Source organism: Acomys russatus, chromosome 10 (assembly GCF_903995435.1).
Source record: "Acomys russatus chromosome 10, mAcoRus1.1, whole genome shotgun sequence".
NCBI lineage: Eukaryota > Metazoa > Chordata > Mammalia > Rodentia > Muridae > Acomys > Acomys russatus.
In genome coordinates this window covers 23,470,734-23,491,277 of record NC_067146.1, presented here as the reverse complement: position 1 = coordinate 23,491,277, position 20,544 = coordinate 23,470,734, and the positions used below count along the sequence as shown (strand labels likewise).

At 40.0% G+C, this 20,544-nt stretch overlaps 1 protein-coding gene across 8 annotated transcripts in view; it reads left to right on the top strand.

Annotated features, from left to right (window-relative positions):
- Positions 1-20,544, top strand: part of St7 (suppression of tumorigenicity 7) — a 236,349-nt gene that overhangs the window by 144,409 nt on the left and 71,396 nt on the right. For 7 of the 8 annotated variants that reach the window (XR_007831283.1, XM_051151888.1, XM_051151890.1 and 4 more), the window contains exons 4-9: positions 5,819-5,873; positions 6,937-7,052; positions 9,187-9,262; positions 11,417-11,485; positions 13,255-13,409; positions 15,578-15,675. Coding sequence is in view for 7 of the 8 variants with exons in the window: in XM_051151888.1 (XP_051007845.1) it covers positions 5,819-5,873; positions 6,937-7,052; positions 9,187-9,262; positions 11,417-11,485; positions 13,255-13,409; positions 15,578-15,675 (569 nt within the window). In the remaining variant the exon portion in view is untranslated. The remainder of the gene's footprint in view (positions 1-5,818; positions 5,874-6,936; positions 7,053-9,186; positions 9,263-11,416; positions 11,486-13,254; positions 13,410-15,577; positions 15,676-20,544) is intronic. The other variant, XM_051151889.1, reaches the window with a different exon arrangement.

The following is a 20,544-nucleotide window of genomic DNA, read 5'->3' as shown; positions in this document are numbered from 1 at the left end:
AGTTTAATCTATGGCGTGAGACCTTGCCTGGAAACCCTTGACAACAATAGTATTAATACTCTGTAACACAATGCATGACACAGTTTGTGACATGACATTAAATGTCTTCAAAAGCAGTGCAGTGGCAGTGACTGGCAGCCCAGGCTCTCTAACTGTATCTCTGACTTTGACAGTCAGTGACTTAAGGCTTGCCATTTAACTTTCCTAATTAAGCCTTAGTATCTTAATCTGAAAACATGAGAAAAATAGCCATAAGAGCTTCATAGAGTATTTTGGAAATTAAATGAGGCCATGCGGAAATACCAAGTCAGAGGACAGCTTCTTACGCAGAGTGCCTCCCAGACGAACTGACTTTATAAATAGACTTGGGAGAATGCCACCACACTTGAGGATATGCCTGCGTGGTCAGGGACTCTTTTACACCCAAGCCTTTCAGAGCCTTCAGCTCAGATGTTTCCCTTTGCAAAATTGTGAACTTTTATTCACTAGGGATCTTTGGGATTGCTTGTTAATAGTCTCAGTGATGGTAAACTAGGTATGTGCATGCCAAAATTTAATGCATAGTCTATAAGTGATTTTCCTAGCCATCTTTTCAAAATCATTTGCCATTAACATTTATATTCAAGTACAAAAGGGATCTCTAGTTACATGGTGAAAAAGCCTGAAATGGCTTTAGTTTCTAGTGAATGTATTTATAACTTGCCGTAGAGCTAACACATTATTTGGTGCAGTTCATTTAATCAGAAATGGCCAGTTAGAAAGATTTAGCGATCTCATCATATTTTGACAAAAGTAGTACTATTTTGAATAAAGCAAAGCAGTAAAAGTGGTCTTACAACCTCACACTTACTAATGCCTATTTTTATTACATGCAAGAATTTGTAGTAGCAAAATTTGCTGAATGAAAACTATCCATGTTTCCTTTGCCAATGTTTTAAAAAATAAAATTACTCTTTTCTTTACACGAGCAGTTTGTTTACTCTAAATTATGATGCTTACAAAGTGCCACAAAACCCATAAAGGCTTTGGATCTGAGGCGCATAAGCAAAAGCTCAGGTCCCAGAGACGCGGAGTGTGGGGAGGAAGGGACAAGCCTACGACACTAAGGGACAGACGGACACTCAAGGCTTTGGGGGAGCTTGAAGCACACACGTAGATCGCTAAGGATCTACTCGAGTACAAACGCGTTTCATTTTCACTCCTGCCGAAATACTGACACCCAAGCTGAAATGGAGTTCAACGTTACATACCGATAAAAAAAATCCCAGAAGACTTAAGGAGGCAGCCCTGATTGAGAAACCGGGCGAGTCTGTGAAGAGCTGCACCTGTGCTGAGGTGGAAGATGGCGCCCACCCAGCCCTCGGCAGCGGTGGCGCCAGGGACCGGTGCGGACCGGCTCCGACTAGTCAAAGGCTGTAAGCAAGGTCAGGCCAAGCCAGTGCTGCTGGGGTGCTGGGGTGCTGGGGGGGGGGGGCTCGTCCACCGGGTCAGCCTCCCGCCTGCCTCGCGCTGGGCCACTCTGGCTTCTGCACAGGCTCGGCTGCGGGCATGGGCCTGTGGTTGGGCTCCAGGCTCGCATCCCTCCTCCTCTCCGTGGGATCATGGTGTCCAGCCCAGGCTGGCTCCTCTGGAGGGACAAGCGCGCGGCGGCCGGAGGTTCGCAGTCCTGTTCTGGCGCTTGGGGTGGTGGGACCAGGCTGGTCAACTCCCAGCAGCATGGCGGTTTGAACAGGCCGCTCCCTCTCAGTGTCTACTCCCCACGTGGCTCCCTGGCAGTTCTTTAGGTGTTTCCTGGCCCTGGGGTTCTGTCCTGACAGCCACAAATCTGGGCAGGCGATCTTTGCTCGAGGCTCCGTCTTCTTCTCCTGGGCAAGTTGGTTAAAAGCTCAGGTAGCCAAAGCCCCTGCCGTCCAGCTCGGAGGAAGCTTCCGCTGGTGTTGTGGCGCTCTCTCTTGCAGGCCGCAGGCCCGGCAGGCCTGGCACAACAGTCAGCTGTTATGTCACTTTTTCTCAAAATAGCGATTTTGAAAAGCTATGAGGTAGCTATGGTTGAGGTTTTTTTTGTTTTTTGTTTTTTGTTTTTTGTTTTTTTAAGGAGTGCTTCTAATTGCCTAAATGGATCACTATGGTATAGAAGATTAGGTATTACTTTCTGAAGTATCAAAGCTAGTAACTGAAGGCAAATCACATCAAAGATGGATTCACATAGGGTGGTAGTAGTAGTAGTAGTAGTAGTAATAGTAATAATAATAATAATAATAATAATAATAATAATAATAATAATAATATCCATGAATTCTTTTTTTCTCGAAGGATTTTATTTTATTTTTAAGTTTTTAATTTTTTTAATTGCTTATATATACATTTATATTATTTCACATATATACAGTAAACTACCTATAGCAAGAATACCCATGACACAATCAGGAATTATATGAATGTTACATTCTTAGTGCTTTGGCTACTTGGGAAGTATTACTTTGAAGTAGCTGACATTTCCCTAGAGGAAATTTGAAATCTGTCCGTCCATTGGACAATTGACTTGATGAAGTTACAGGATGCTTTTGGTAGGAACAGGTTTGTTGCCTGTTGTAGGTAATAGAAGAGTCTGGACATGAGGCCTTAACCTCATTTACAACGGCCCTGGAGAAGAAGGTCTAATATATGCCTCTCACTAATTTATATGAGGGTTGTAGATAGTAACCTTTAGAAAGGATCAATGAAAGCTAAGCTTACAATATGATAAAAGCTGCTATTTCTGCTGCTGTTATGAAGAACCTAATGGGCTGGAGGTCAGTGTGCTGCACTCAAACCCAGTGTCTCAGCACTCAGAACCGGGTATGTCCCCACCCATGAAGGGCTGGGGGCCTCCCACAGCAACCACGAGCTAAGGGGATGCCCTACAGGCTTGTCTGACTACAGCCCATTCTTCTGCAGGAATTTTCTCAGTTGAGATTCCCTCTCCTCAGATGCCTATAGCTTGTGTCAAGTTGACATAAACCTAGCCAGCACAGTAACTGGGTCAGAAGGTACAAAGTAATGATAATGCTGATGGAGGGTTTTAGTAGGACCTGGGGACAAGGAAGGCTTCAGAAACATTTAGAGCTTGCTTCAGAAATCCTTAATGGATTAAATTTTATGTTCTTTGTTTTCCACATAGAAACTTCCAACTGTCCCACTTTGACAAAGAAGTGTCTGTGCTGTGAAGGCTGGGGGATATCAGGTGTTGTCTTAATGGTGGCCGGGGCCCTTTGTCTTGAGCTTTGATGTCCTTTCACACATCCTGAGTTTCCATCAGAGCTGAGTGGCGACTCTGTTATGGACAGTGAAGACTGAAGCAGAGAGAGTGTGCTTGTATTAAGGACATATTTATAAGTAGACTCTTAATGATGTGACCAAAAGCTTAATGGAGTCCCAGTTGACTTTTAGTGCTTGCCAATGGCCCCTACACTGCAAGATAATGAAGAATGGAACATTCTTTTTGAAGGAAAAATTTGAAATATGATCTGAACTAAGTTTATTCCTCAAGAGTACACACAAGAATTTATGTGAAAACTCTCTCACTCTGTGGAGGTCTGTTTCTCTGGAATCTTCATGTTTGGCACTTACGTCGTTTGTCCATGTTACACCAAGCCACATGAGGCAACTGATATTTATGGTGTGTGTTCTCTGGAGCTAATAACATGCTAAAAGAATTTTCTATAGGAAAGATTATAGAACAGACCAGCACAGATAAATCACATTAGTGAAGGCAGGAATTTGATGTGTGCACATAGACAACCTCTATATTGCTTATTTCTTAAGGAAAAATAATCTGTCCTGTGCCCTCAGTTTTAAAAAAATGCAACTCTGGAAGATATTTTGTATTTCTTTGTATTTCTCAGTCATCTTTACCCCTTTATATCTGTTGCAGTTAATTGCATCTTAATTTCTGAGTTTCAGGGATAATTTAGAAGTGAATAGAGAACTGTTTTGCAACATCAAGTTAACTAGGATTTAGCTAAGTGATACATGTTAACGTTTTTTTTAGAACGTTTGCAGCACCCCCTGCTGGCTGTTTTGTGGAAATTCCTAAATAAAGTGGTCATTAGATACTACTTTTGAAGTATACCAAATATTTCTTCTCTAGAAATATTTTGTTTCAAGTGATGTAATAGAGTTAAAATTTTAGCTAAGATAATTTTCTTCCTGATTCATCGATTGGGTTTTGAACACTAATTATTTCCTCAGGCACTACACTAATGTACTTGATTGGGAAAATATTTGCCAGAATTTTAAAAAATCATATTTCTGTTTGTTTGTTTGTGTTTTGAGACAGTGCTTCTCTCTGTAGCCTTGGCTATCCTGGACTAGCTTTGTAGACAAGGTTAGCCTTAAATTCACAGAGATCTGCCTGCCTCTGCCTCCCTGAATACTGGGATTATAGGTATGTGCCAGTGCATCAGGCTTAAAAATTATGGGCTTTTTGTTTGGACACCAGATAGTGAACTAAAGGTAATGTCATATGAAATGATATCTAATCTCTGTTTCCTAAGAACAGAATTCAGAGATGTTGCATTGAATGATAAGTTATGTTAAATGACAAACATTTAGGGCCATTATAAGCACTGAGTAAATTTAAAATGAGACACTGGCTTAATTTAAAGAAAAGTTCATCTCTTTTGGAAGAAAGCATATATTCCATTATGAAGTATAGACTTTTATATTTCAGCAGCTAACTACTGTGATCACACAGAAGGATGCTTTACTACCTAGAGAATATCATAATAATGGCCTCCATGTTTTCTCCACGGTTAAAAGCCATGGCTATTGGATAGATGGCTAGATAAACGGGTGGAGGCATGGCTGTTCAATGGACACACCCAGTGATCATCATCTGGCCTTCAATGTCTCTTGTGTTTCTGTCATAGTTGTGATTGGACATACCAGTAGATGTGGTCCTTTAGGACTAATGTCTTTATTGTTGCTAAATGAGTTTTATTTTCTAATAAAAACTGTATTTATCCAAAGAGATCTAGTATTATGAATTATTAGAAAGTCTTAATCAACGGAATGTTTGAAAGCCATTGTATCTTGTTAATCACATGCTTACTATCACATGACCCTAAACCTAGTACTGATGGACTTCTCTAAGAAGGAGGCCTGTGGTCTTAGGTTCTGGGTTCCTGATATAACAAAAAGGCATCATATTATTAATTAACATTGTGACATTAGGGTGATGGCTCATTTATGTGTCAGCATAAGTAAAAGGACATTTTCATAAATGTTCCAAAACAATTTATCTTTATAGAACTTCTTTCTGCAATTGTCATAACTTTATTAATTTTCTTATCCCTTTCCAGAAAAACAGTATCAGTCTAGTGAATTACCTCCAAATAAAACCTAGCATCATCCCTAATCGACTAAATTTGTCTTCTCTATATTACACTGCAGAGCTTCTGTGTGTGGAGGATGATGTCACCGAGTGCTGTTTGCCTTCCCTTTGTGTGTACCTTTTACCTGTTTTGTTGGAGGTTAATTTGTAAAATCTGCTCCAATCTCTTAGAACAGTCACAGAAAGTTCCACAGTATCTGACATTGGCATGCACTATGATTTGAAAAATGAGGAAACTTGGGTGACGTTTCCTCTGCCCCAGTGCCTGATTAGCCTTAAGTGCTTGATTAAGCTCAAGGGTTGCGTTTTGCCTTCCAGTTTCCTATGTAAATGACAGAAAATAAAATTATCTTATCAAATGGTCAGGAAGGGTGTTTTGCTGAATTAATTAGTTCTTAATATCAGTGGACTTACGTGTCATTTTCATATTTCTCTTTGTTACAGAGTGCAAAGTATGGCGAAATCCACTAAATTTGTTTAGGGGTGCTGAATACAATCGGTGAGTCTTTTGTTGGTCCAGGAAATAAATGAGTGGTTTAGAGAGCAAAAATAGCAAGTGTTATTGCTGGTTCATTTAGGGGTCATGTAATCGTGTATTTTACCCTCTCCTCGATGCTCCTTCCTCTCCCTCCTCTTTTCTTCTTTTCCCTTCCTCATTCCCCCTCTTTTCCCTCTCTTCTCCTCCTCTTTCTTTCTCTTCTGCTTCTTCTTTTTTTTCTTTTGTCTGAGACGGGGGTTTTTATACTCCAGAACTGCTGTGCGGCTGTGAGCCTTTGCTCCTGATCCTTTTGCTGCACAGGTGAGTGCTAAGATTGTAGGCTGTCACTATGTCCAACAGGACTTTGGGATACTATCTTCACATGTTTTGATTTTTTCTGTTTTATAGACATTTTGACATTCTAGTTGTGAAGAATATACAAAACTATGGGTTATAATTGTTTTTATTGCACTTACTCTTTAAAAAATTATTTATGTATGTATGTATATGTGTGTGTGTGTGTGTATATGTGTATGTTGCATGTGGGAGTTCTCCCCTCAAACTGTTGGGGGAGGAGAAATGCTTATTTGTAATATTAATTAGAGAAGTTTTTCATTAGCAAGGGCTGCTAAAATGTTAAGGCAAAAATAGAAGAGAAAATATGTATTTATTTGATGCTGTATAATTCCTGAAGGAAGAACAGAATGGTTTTTTGAGATTTATGTTTATTTTATATATGTGGGTAGTTTGCCTGATATATATCTGTATCATGTGTTTGCAAAGCCAAGGGAGGCCAGAAGAGGGCATTGCATCCTTCTGGAACTGGAGTTACAGAGTGCTGTTAGTTGCCAAGTGGCTGCTGGGAATCCAATAGCAGTCCTCCGGAAGAGCAGTCAGTGTCCTTAACCACTGAGCCATCTCTCCAGGCCTGAGCAGGATGCTTTAAAAATATACTTTGGTATTCATGAGCAGAGTTATTTTAATGCTCAGTAGTGGTTTGCATCTCAATTGCTCTGCTGCTTCCTCTTTTATAGGTGTCTTTTCTTACTCAAAACTGTCTAACCATCATATATGCCCGTGACAGGTACACTTGGGTCACAGGACGAGAACCTCTGACATACTATGACATGAATCTCTCTGCCCAGGATCACCAGACATTCTTTACTTGTGACTCGGACCATCTTCGTCCTGCAGATGCAAGTATGGAAAACCCTTCCAGATACTTCCGCGTGGGAAAGCTTTGCAGCTTGTTCCAGATCATGGTCTACAGCTCTACAGCTCGGTTGGGTGGCACACTCAGGACGTAGAGGCAGGAGGCTCTCTAGTTTGGGACCAGTTGGCCTAGATAGTGAGTCCCAGGCCAGCCTGGGCTATATTAAAAGAACAAGGATGGCTAGGGAGATAGATGCTGGGGGCGGGGAGAGCCCTTGCCTTGTAAGCAAGAGGATCTGATTTGTGTCCCTTGAACCCATGTAAAAAGAAACAAAATCCAGATTTGGTAATATATCTGTAATCTCAGGACTGAGAAGACAGAAATAGGCTCCCATGGGGCTTGCCCTCACACATACACCTCTTCTTCTCTCCAATAAATACAATATTAAACTGACTAGTAAAACCCAGAATCCTTAAAGAATACCTATATGAAATTTATTCACAACGATTATCCATATAGAAATGAGGCTTATTATTATCTAAAACATGATTGTAAAACATCAAAGTAAGCTTTATGTGTATTGAAGGCATGCATCTCATACAACATTAGACACCAAGGAGAGGTGGGCTTAAGGGTCTCCTTTATCACATTTTAATTAGAAATCGGGATTTGGGGTGGTAATGGTGGTCCACAGCTTTAATCCCAGCACTTGGGGGCAGAGGCAGGCAAATTTCTGAGTTCCAGGCCAGTCTGGTCTACAGAGTGAGTTCCAGTACAGCCAGGGATACATAGAGAAGTGTTTGTCTCAAGTTGGAATTCTGGAAATATAAATGGCCAGCCTATTATACTTAATATATTGGCTTCCTACCATTGCAAGGGCCCATTACTTTGGCTATGGGAGTCCATATGTGTTCTCTATCTCAGAGCAGACTTTGTTTAGCATGCATTTCACACTCAATACTTTTCTATTGGTAAATTTTATATTATTAAATTGGCCAAAAGTAAATATCTGAAAATTCTTGGCTTAGTTAGGGTTACTGTTACTATATTAAAACACCATAACTAAAAGCAACTTGGAGAAGAAAGGATTTATTTGGCTTACATATCCTAAATCCCAGTTCACTGAAGGAAGTTGAGGCAGGAACTCAAACTGGGCCAGTACCTGGAGGCAGGAGCTGATGCCAAGGTTGTGGAGGGGTGCTCTTTACTGGCTTACTCCATATGGCTTGCTCAGCCTACTTTCTTATAGAGTGAGCTAGGACCACCAGCCCAGGGTTAATATCACCCACAGTGGGCTGGACCCTCCTCTGTCAGGACTAAGAAAATGCCCCACAGGCTCGCACAGCCTAATTTTATAGACACATATTCTCAGTTGATAATCCCTCTTCCCAAAATACTCTAGCTGATGACATAAAACTAGACAGAACAATACCTTTAAAAAAATCAGTTTATACATACCTTTAAGAAACTGACTTATAAAATGTGAATTATCAAATTATATAATGGTATTGCTATTTTTTTAAAGTCTTGTTGCTATTATGGAATATCATAATGTGATTAATATTCCTGAGCACTAAGATTCTTCCAATATATTCACAAACTTTTCTGATACACAAAAAATTTGATTTTCAGGGAAATCTAAGTCACAAATATCCATGTCAAGCAAAATTCTACAGCACTTTAACTCAATTCACATGCTCCATGTAATTCCAACAATAAAATATCCAGTGTTTGAGGCAACTGCTTTGGAACATATTGAATAGAAATCATGAAATATAGACTGAATAAATTACTGAGAGTGTCACTTCAGATGGGAGCAGGTACATTCAGGATGGTATAGCCATAAAATAGTAATTTCAAAATCTGTTAAATATATTTTCTAACAGCAAATGCTTATTAAAGTCAAAAGACATGAAATCTCTATTATACATTTTCTTGACATTTTTAGTGTATGATATTTATGCTTGTAATTTAATCCTCACACACAAAACGTTTGTTATCGGCAACTCAAGAACAATGAAATTGCAATTCCAAATGCTTGTATGACTTTGGGGATATGGGCTGGCTTTCTTGGTAATAAAAGTTTACAATTAAAGCGGCCAGCTACTTATTGTCTGACACCCCTGTCATTGTAATTATATGTACTAGTTGACTTGTGTTGTTCCTTTTTTTACTAACTAGTAATGCAAAAAGCTTGGAGAGAGAGGAACCCTCAAGCCAGGATTTCTGCAGCTCATGAAGCCTTGGAGATAAATGAGTAAGTAGGAAACAGATTTGCTATTAAAATGAAGTCACATCTCACATTAAGTGTTTTTAGTCACTAATGATGGGATACTTCTGTTAAGCTGTGCATTCGAGCTGCACGGCTATGTTTGAAGGCATTGCTTTCTAAAGCTTTGTTTCCATGAAGGACAACCTTGTGTGTGTATAGGTAGGTGGTGGTGGTAGCTCCTTTAGAACAAAGTTCAGTGCCTTTACTGTGACCCCAGATTAAACCATTCAAGGAGATACTTGGCATATTATGAGAACATAAGCTAAGTACAGTTCTTGGGATACCTAGAACATTTTGACAGGGGCCCATCTTTCTATATGTAGAATGCCAATCTATGCATCCCCGTTTCCAGAAGTAACTTCTGCTAATGGGAGAAACAGCAACTGCAAAAAAGATAAATGGTGAAAAAAGCATTAAACTTTTAAAATGTTAGGATGAAAATAAGAGGAAATGCTGTTTTTACTGTTGCTAAATATTCTACGGGTTACCAAGGAAGACTGGAAAATGTCTTTGGGAGATTTCAAAAAATGAGATTCTTAATATTGGAGTCATTAAAGCCTAGGGTTGGCAGAGACCTTAAAGGTCACTTATCTCAACCACCCATCTGGTGCTTGAATACCTCAACAGGGCCCTTGCCAAATGGTCATGGTTAAACTATTTTATGATTTTCTCAAGAAGCTTACAGAATCTTCTCCAGAGGGGTTATGAATATGGTTAAAAAAAAAAAAAAGTCACTAAGTTTCAAGTCCTCTCACCTTAACGCTGACTCTGCACGGTTTCTGACTCTGTCGTGCAACATGCCTTTCTCTTTCTTGTCATATACAAGTTTAATATGCCTGCCTTGTGTGTCATTTATGATTCTGAGAAAAGTGTCAGGGCCAAAAGCAGAACTCTGGGCGGTGGCATGTAAAAACTGCCCTGTAGCACATGTCTGCATGCACCCCCTTTTTTTCCTATTATTCAGGCAGTTACCAGGCCCACAGTTACACTGTGATTCTCTCCATTTTGATCTTACGATGTCAGGTTTATAGAGAGTTTTAATTTATAGTAAGTCTATTAGGGAAAACACAGCCAGTAACCCTGTGTTATTTATTCTTAGCCATTTAAGTTAGCTTCTGCTTTTTTTTTTTTTTTTAATGTGCTTAGATATCATTTCTCTAATAGTCACTGGAATTTCTTTCTGAATCACTGTTCTGTCATTTGGGAGGTCAACCCTCTTTGCTGTTGTGAAAATTTATGGCGCATTTGTCATCTCATCTTGTAGTCTCTATTCTTTGTGATCCCACAGCTATCCATAGAGTACAGTTTCATGTGCTGCGTGCAAGGGCAGTTGGCTTCCAAGAAGTTGCCCTTCCCAGAAGGGTAGTTCACTCAGAATGTATCACTGATGTGCTGTCTTACATCTTTTTTTTAAACCCATTTTAGAGTTTAATGTCTTCTCTCCTTTTTAGTCTGATAGTCATTCTCCTTGATAAAGAGACCAGGAATAAGATGGGAGTGAGAGAATTTTCTTTTCTCTTTGTTATCACCCACTATTAACCATAAGCCTTCTTTGTTTTAATGTTGTTGTGTGGTCTTTTTGGTTATTTGTTTTTGTGGTATTTTGTAGAAATTGGGAGGAGGGAGGAATAGGACCTTAAATATCATTTTAACCAGAGGATAGATAGTAGTTGTCTTTAGTGGTTTTTTTATGTTTTCTCTTTCTATGGATTTATTTTAGACAACCCTTGTTAATTTAGAATTTCATCTCTCCTGACGTTACTCTTATGAGTCCATTGAACTTCCTCCAGCCCATCACACACCTTCTTTTCCTCTTTTGTTTTGTTTGCATGTCCTTTAAGACTACGACCTGTGCTAGATATCCATGAAGCCATGCTGGTTCTTTCAGGGCCACCCTACTACCCTTCCTGAGAGGTTATTTGTCATTATGATTACATGAGCACATGTGGAAGCTGTTCTGTCCTCTTGATCCATTTTCCATACTACATCTCGTGCCATCGAGTCATGCCTCTTTCCTATGAGTTTTCAAAGTCTACCCCCTCCTCTCTGACTGCCCTGAACTCTGGGATGACATAGTAACTCTCTCTGAATGTTCCTATCAGTTTTCATTTCACCAACTATTTTTTTCTTCTTGGTCAGAATTAGGTCCAGAGTTGAAGTTCCCCTAATTGCTTCCTCTACCATCTGGGAGATAAAATTGTTACCAAAGTAAGTCAAGAACCTGTCGGGCACACTACTTCTAACCAAACAAGACTTACAGCAGACATCAGGATGGTTGACACCCCATCACCACACTTCTTGCTTCTGTGTGTGTGTATTGTGTTGTGACAAAGATGCATCCTATCCATCTTCCCCCAAGCTGAGAACCATGCTCTGCCCCTGACCATAAGTAATTCTACTGCTCTCTCTCTCTCTCTCTCTCTCTCTCTCTCTCTCTCTCTCTCTCTCATGCACAAGCTGTTAGCATGTTTCTACCCAAAACTCATGAGTTTCCACATAGACACGTTTCTTGGCTAGTACTGCTACTCTCCCTCTCCTAAGAACAGCACTTGAAATAAGAACACATAGTGCAAGAAGCCTCGCCCTAACTATTCTTGAGCTCCCATCCCAGCAGCTGGACCTCACTGCTAATTCCTCCGATGCTGTGTCTACAGTTACGATTATCTCCATATTCAGTTCATTGCTTTAAACCTATATTTATACGTGGGTGTCTGAACCTTACATATTTTCTCGGATGCCTACCCCAGTAGTTCCCTCCAGTAACTCATGAGGCAGTTTTAGCTCCACTATTGTTCTTTCTGAGTCATATATTCTGCCCTCCGTAGTGACTGACTTCAGCTTTTACTCTCCCTGCCTCATCATATTTAATGAAAGCCTCACTTGAAGTTAGAGGGACGGGAAGGAGAATCCAGAAGACTTTTCTCCTCTAAGGATCAGGTGGCCCTAAACCTAACTATCGGTGAAGCTCATGCTTTCTCCTAGCTGGCCTTGCAGTTTGCAAACAGTAGCACTTCATTTTGATTTCTGTTTATTTCCTTTCTTATGATCTGAGGGGCACAGAGAAGCAGTGAAGAAGACACAAGGGATGAGGGCAGATCAGCACCCAAGTGGTCTGTTCTGGTCTCCTCGTTCCCCCCGCCCCCAGCTCCCCCACAGGCCCTCCCTTCCTCTGACAGTGGGCTGGTCTTTGTATGATTGGAGAGGTTTGTATCTCCTCCTGTGCTGGTTAGTTAGCTGCATATCCTTCTTGGCTTCCTGCCTCAGAGGGTTGTTGAAAGAAAGGATTATGAGAGATGACACTTTTAGCACCTGGCACAGTGCTTAGTGTACACTCAACAGCAAATGATGGCTTGTTGTTAGAGGCATGAGGTTGGACTCTTCCTAGGTAGTGTGGCTGTGTCAGAGTTTGACCTTTCCAGAAACTATTTCCACAGGTTCTTCTTGTGTTTTCTGATGCAGAAAATCAGCATTGTTATGGGATTCTTGCATTGAAAACAATCTTTATCTGTTAAGCAAAAGGAAACTTCTATGTAACTCTCTAAGTGTTGGGTGGAGACATTCCTTAGCAGCTGTTCTGTTCATCCTCATTAGCTGACATCCACGGAGCTAGCATGCCCTCAATGCTGACTGCTGCACCAAGCATATCACAGAACGCATCTCATTGAGACTTTACGAAGACAGGCAATAGGTCCCATGTTTTCCATCAGGGAGGCAGAGTGACACCTTGCCCCAGGTGACACATTAATAAGGAGCCAAGTCATATATTTGCCCCATGCTTCTAACACTACACACCCTTCCTCTCAAGAGAAACTATAGGTATTTTTTTCTGAACCATTACTGTGTCAACAGCTACAAACAGGTGCATGAAACAGTTGGCCATGCTGCATGTTTGGCGTAACTCCCTGTCCTTCTGCATGAACTCCCACAGTCAATTGCAATGTCCTTAGATTTGTAATTTGTAATGTCTGAATGGACAGGTGTGCAACTGCTTATATTCTCTTGGCTGAAGAAGAAGCAACAACTATTGCTGAAGCAGAAAAACTCTTTAAGCAGGCCCTGAAGGCTGGAGATGGTTGTTACCGGCGTTCTCAGCAGCTACAACATCATGGCTCCCAGTATGAAGCTCAACACAGTAAGGTTTCCTCCAGGGTGGTGCACTGGGAAATCAGAATGGCAAATGCTAACTGGAACAAAGGTTCAGTGCAGCTCAGAACCAGATTCTGTCAGATGAAGCTCTTAGTGCACAGTCAACTTGGTTGTCAGCATGCGCACACTCTTATTCATGCCCACAAGTTTCATTGCCATTGTTTCCTCTTTCCCTGTCCTTCCTCTCAACTGTCCTAGGCACCTCCCACCACAGTAACTTTTAGTAGTAACTTCTCTGCTGAGTTTCTAGAGACTTCTTCTGTTCAAAAGTTCCATCTTATCAGCTTCTCTATCTTGTAGCTTTAAGTCCGAGTTTGGTAACTGAACATAAATTGATTTTTAATACCATAAAAATGTTATCTTCTAAACCTTGCAGTGCATGAGTAAAAGCATGGTGGAAAGAGAATGATTTAGAATAAAACTTTTTATTGGCTATATTGTAACAGCATTTAGTTATTATTTAAGAAACATTAGTATTGTCTTTGGGAGAGAAAGGACCACGGGTCTTATTTGTTGATATTTTATTAAAATAATACCTTTTTTTTTTGTAAAATAATGCCATAAAGGCTGAGACTCTTTAATTCAGTTCCCTAAACTGAGAACCCATGATACTTTGTGGGAACAGTATAGAAGTAAGACAAAGTAATTACTGGAGTTCCCTGAGCTCCTTGACTCATCTTGGTTGGTTATTTAAACAGAAATCCAGTGATCCTTGTGGGACAAAAGTGTTTTCATGGTCTGACAAAAATGTGGGTTGTTTCTTTTAGGTAGAATTTCTCTCACTTCATCTCTCTCTCCTTTAGTTTGAAAAATAGGGGTATATGTCCTTAATACTTGATATTACATAATTAAATTTTAATATTAAACTTGGATTTGGTATAGAATCTGACTGAACCAGACTCTAGGTCTCAGGTGCCAACAATATCATTACATTTTAGTCCACATGTGTGGGGACTATGTCCATACAAGCCATCTATATACATGTTTTCATTTTTATTCTACAGTGAGTTATATATAGCAATAAGACCTGTGATCATTATAAAAAAATATAGTAGTGTATTTTGAAGTTGTGTTGTAAATGTCCATTTTGTGAACTAAATGAAAATTAATACATAAACTACACAACCTGTAATATAACTTAAAACATTTTCTTTCTTTTCTTCTCTAAATTAAATCCTTTCAACCTGTTGCTTAAATCTATCTAAAAATATAATCACATCTTTAAAATAATTTGTAGGTACTTGGCAGTTTTTCAGCACACATCTTGTTCTCATTGTTTAAAACTTGAAATGTTCAGACTTTGGTCTCAACATCTTCTAATAGCTGAGTATCATACATGTACTTAATCCATAACAGGTGTGTCATATTTTTCTCAAACACAGTAATTTTATTGAGGATTAAGCATATGCATGTTCTCACTGGTCTGGAAACATATCCAAAAGACATAATTAAATAAAAGATTAAGATAAGAAGTTGCTAATACACTTTTTAAAGGCCGTCTTCGTGACTATTGTTATAACTGTTTAGCTTGTCAGTGCTTTCCCTAACACTAGGGTAGTTTTTCATTTTGTTGCATACTCTGTTGTCATATCTGGAATGTGTTATATTGCCATCTAAAACCAACTGCTTTTGGGACCTGGAGATGATTATGATGTCACTAGTGTTAGAGAAAGAATAATATGAACCAGAAGTTCAAGATGAGGCTTCTCCAGAGTTAATGTCAAGAACAGGAAAAAAATAGCTCATCAGGATGCAACCTGAGATTCACCTCTCTGCATCTTTACCAAAAGCATGCACACTTATGGAATATGGGATGCTTGCTTGTAAACTGCATGCAATGTTGGTGTGTTCACTTGCTTAGCTCTGTGTGACAGAGATTTTATTTATTATCAAATATTCAACACGCTTAATTCAAAAGCATTAGGTAATCAGTCACGACATTGGCCTTTGGGCATCTCAGTGCTTTTGCTTTACTCTGCTCTCATTCTATTATTAACAAAGTGAGTTCTCTGTGCTCTTGGCAGTAGGAAGGCCAAAGGAGCATACTGTTCTCTCTTGGGTTTTCCTGAAGGGTAGAGCAAGTGATCCTCTGCATTAAAGCTCTTGGGTTTTATTGATTTTGTAACTGTTGACGTTTTATCTCTCCTTTCTCAGGAAGAGATACCAATGTCTTGGTCTATATCAAAAGAAGGCTGGCAATGTGTGCCCGAAGACTTGGGAGGACCAGAGAGGCAGTGAAAATGATGAGAGATGTGAGTTTACATTCCTGCTTGGGATGGGTAGCACAATGTACCTGACAGAATAGTCCTTGGATGGCAAAGCCAGCTCCCAACTGACCAACTGACGGAGTGAGCAGTCTGGGGCAATTAATTTCTGTGCTCTGCTTTCCTTATCTCTCAGGCAACAACAGTTTTCACAATAATCTTGTCTATTTCCTGACACAGCAAGGAAACTCTGCCAGTTACTCAGCTGAACAGAACTGGGGTATTTTTTATCCATTTTAATCTGGTTCAGTTGTATTAAGCCTTTAACTTCTCTTTTCTTATTGTTGTCATTGGCATTGTTAGTGTTGTCCCTCTCCTCCTCCCTTCCTTCCCCTCTTCCTCCTCTCATATTTCAGTGGTCTTAATATGTGCTTACCCATTTCCATAGGAAAAGCTGGCTATTTAAATTCCATTTCCCTTGGTCTTTTTCTGTGTATTTTCAGTGTATACATATAAAATTTCATATGCTTAAAATCAACATATCCATAATGTGTTTAGTATGACTGGCCTTTGGCTTTGTATTTCTTTATATCTACAATTCTACTTACTGATCTATCCCAAATATAGGTTTAGAGAGAAAGTCTAGGACACAGAGGGAGAGACACTAGTGAGCTGCCAAGAAGCTGGCTCTGCTATTTCCATGCAGCTGACTCAAGACAGCTCACTTTTTCCTGTGGGCTCCCCACTTAGACTGTATTGCTAGGGACTGATGCTTCCTACATTATGAAAACTACTTGGTGAGGAGAATTCAGTGAAATAATATGAGCACACTGGTATGTAATATGCGTGCTTATAATTTTCTTCATGTTTTCCATTACTTAAGTTATGCATATGCTATTCTTGCCAGTTGTGCTGGAGCACATCTTGAGATAATTCCAATTTTCAAATTAAAATTTAAGTATTCATATTTGGAAATTGTCATATAACTATGCATATTTACTGGATAGAGCATAACATTTCATTCCTTCACTGTTTACTGATTAGATTACAGAAATTGGTCATTCATCACCTCAACTCAATTTCATTTTCTTGAGTGAATTAATCAATCAATCAAATAATCTATTTTGGGTTCTCTCTATTTATATATGCATATAAACCTACATATTATATGATATATATGTATGTGTGTGTGTGTGTGTGTGTGTGTGTGAGAGAGAGAGAGAGAGAGAGAGGGAGAGAGAGAGAGAGAGGAGAGAAAGAGACTTTTGTATTTTATACAAAACCTTTCATTTCTTAAAATACTGACACACATTGGCTCTCAGTTTTTGAAATGTCCATCAATAGGGCACTGACCATATTCCTGTGAGGAACACTGCAAGTCTTGGGAGAAATGTGGGTTTTGTTTGTTTGTTTGTTTGTTTTGTTTTTTTCTTTGATGGGGAGGCCCGATGGCACTCGGAGGAAGGATAGCAGACTACCAAGAAGAAACTTGATACCCTAGCATCATATTCAAGGGGAGGCGATCCATATCAGTCACAGTCATAGGGAAGGGGAATGTTTTTTTTTTTAATTTTTTATTGAAAAATAAAACCCTTCATATTACATTTCAATTGCTATCCCATGCATCCTCCAATTAATAAATGGGACCACATGAGGCTGAGAAGCTTCTGTAAGGCAGGAGACACTGTCAAGAGAACAAAGCAACAGCCTACAGACTGGGAAAAGATCTTCACCGACCCTATATCTGACAAAGGTCTACTATCCAAAATATATAAAGAACTCATGAAATTAAACACCACCAAACCAAATAATCCAATTGAGAAATGGGGCTCAGAATTAAACAGAGAATTCTCAACAGAGGAATATCAAATGGCTGAGAAACACTTAAAGAAATGCTCAACGTCTTTAGTCATCAGAGAAATGCAAATCAAAACAACTCTGAGATTCCATCTTACACCCATCGGAATGGCCAAGATCAAAAATTCAAGCGACACCACATGCTGGCGAGGATGTGGGGAGAGAGGAACACTCCTTCATTGCTGGTGGGAATGCAAACTAGTACAGCCACTTTGGAAATCTATCTGGTGCTATCTCAGAAAACTCAGAAAATAGGGCTTCCTCAAGACCCAGCTATTCCACTCCTTGGAATATACCCAGAAGATGCTCCAGCATACAACAGGGACATATGCTCAACCATGTTCATAGTGGCCTTATTCATAATAGCCAGAACACGGAAACAGCCTAAGTGTCCCTCAGTAGAAGAATGGAGAAATGTGTTTTTAAGGGGAATATTGAAGGGATGGTTTCAGAAACTCTATTAAGTGCCCTTGCACCCCACACAGAGGACAGAGGTTGACATTTCTTTTGTTAATGCTGATGCTGGGCCTTGCAACACAGGCCTGACTCTCTCACTCCACTCAATTGGGTGAGTCATATATCTCTGAGAATTAACTTTTTTAATAGCATATGCATAAACCATCTCTCCATAAAACTTCCTCTGATAAGATAGCACAGTGGGTTCCAGGAAGCCAGCTGATAAAGACTGGAGGATCTACTTTTTCACTGAGATATGACTAACTCTTCTTTTTATGCAGGATTTAAATTTTCCTTGAGGAGATTTTAAAGTAGAAATTGGAATGCCAGGCTTAGAATGCCATCCACATTGAATGCAGGACCATTTGAAGAAGTTTTTCTGGGGAAGCCTTAAGGAAGGGCAAACTGTTACCTGTTGCACTGTCATTGCAAGAACATGAAAGGGGTTCTGGGAAGGTGGCTGAATAGAATTTCTTTATTCCCATTACTCAAGATTATACAATTGTGCAGATACAATATTGGATTTTGTCATGAAATATTGATGAAGTATATGCACATTTGACCTTCTGCTGTCAAGATTGAGAGTCTCCATTCTTTTTATTTTATTTTATTTTTTATTCATGTGTTTTATGTATAGAGTTGCTCTGTCTTCACACACATCAGAATGGGAAAACAGATCTCATTACACATAGGTATGGCCACCATGTGGTTGCTGGGAATTGAACTCAGGACCTCTGGAAGAGCAGACAGTGCTCATAACCACTGAGCCATCGCCCCAGTCCCGAGAGTCTCCATTCTTAAACCAACCTGCTAACTATTATTGTGTATTGAAGGATTTTTTTTCCCCTAAGAGCCAAAGTTCCTTTTACATAGAACTCTTTTGCAACCGATAATGCAGAAGCACCTTAGTGCCAAAAGCGTGTTTAGAAATGGGTGGTGCGCAGGGAGCATGCTGGCTGTTGGCCGATGTGGTGCGTTTTCAGAATGAATAATGTTGCATGTTCTTGTGTCTTAAATGAAAGGAAAAGCCATTGTGCTGGTTCTTCTCTGTAGTATTTGGTGCATGACACTGCTTCTTCTTTTGTTTTGTTTTTCCTTTTAACATCTACTTGTCTTCCCTGGTCCTATTTTCATGCATTTGAAATGGAATTCACAAGGCAGATGTGGTCTGGTTTGACTCCTTAATCACACTTGTCAAGCTGGACATGAGTAATTAATAAGATTGGGATAATCTGCCTCTCTGGCAAAACCTAAAAGCTCCCATGATCCTCTGCGTAGAACAGGTTTTCCAAAGCTCTGTTCTATGAACATTCTGGGCCATATAACCATCTGTTGTGAGGAGCTGTCCTGTGCATTGCAGAATGAGGGAGACTGCGTATTGTAGTGACCTGTGTCCCATCAGTCTCTGGTTGTCTACGGACACTGCTAAATGCACCTAGGCTGTGGTGGTGACAGGAACAGTGGCTAACCATTCTTCACTAAGGAGTATCAGGCTAGAGAATCCGAGGCTGAGGAGAGTTGTTTCCATAAAGACTTCATGCGTTTTACTTGTAGCTTGAATTCTATTTGAGGACGAGCCTCCAGAGCACCCCTAGACTTGACCAGCTTTGTTTGGAGGGCTGTTTGGTCCAGATAGAATTCCTGGAGGAGAGATCAAGAACAGGAAGAATAACATAAGTTGGAAGCTTTTGTGAGGCCCTGGTGAGAGGTCTTCTGTGTTCCTTGTCCACGCCTTCAGATCAGAGTTTATATTCTTTCCCCTTATCTGCAGCCTCTAGAGCTCCACGTGTTTGCCTTGCGCTCTGTAGTTTTCTTCAAGTTTCTGAGTTATTTTCTTCCATTGTTGTTTTACTATCTCTGCAGTATTACTTCTCTTTTCATATCCTGACCTCCCAAGTGACACAGATGTCATACTCTTTCTGAAAGTTTTATACTCTCAATTTTAGAAAGCCATGCTGTGCTAGTCTCTAGTTGCCATGACAAATACATGAGATAGCATAAAGGAGGAGAATTGATGCTGACTCATAGCTTTAAAGGTTTTAATTCATGGTCAGCTGGCTCTGTTGTCTCTCAGTGTGGTTAAGGTAGTTCCTTATGGCAGAAGGATGTATTCGAGGTTTTGGCAGTCAGGAAGAAGAGGTAGATGGGTGAACGCCAGGGACAAGATAGAACCTCAAAAGCATGTCATGAGGGGTGTTCCTCCTCTAGTCTGCTCTACCTCCCACACCTTCCACCCTCTCTCAATAGATCATTCAATTATAAATTGATTCACGCATATATGAATCCATTTGCTATACCAAAGCCCTCATGATTCATCCATTTCCCCAATATCCTCATCTATGAAAATTGTGTTGAGGTCTAGGCCTTCAACATGTGAGTAGAAGAGGTTATTATATGTCTAACCCAAGACAGGAGAGTCCCTGGAAGGTACTAGTAACAGCAAAGAAGTCCTGGGTGAATAGGTCAGAGTAGGTGCAGGGCAGAAAAAGAGGGCCTTGGAGGTCATATAGACGTGCAGATGATGGCAAATTCCACTTTTACTATAAGTGAATTGGAAAGCCTTGCAAGGATTTGAGCAGAGGCGTGACATGATAAGCCTTAATT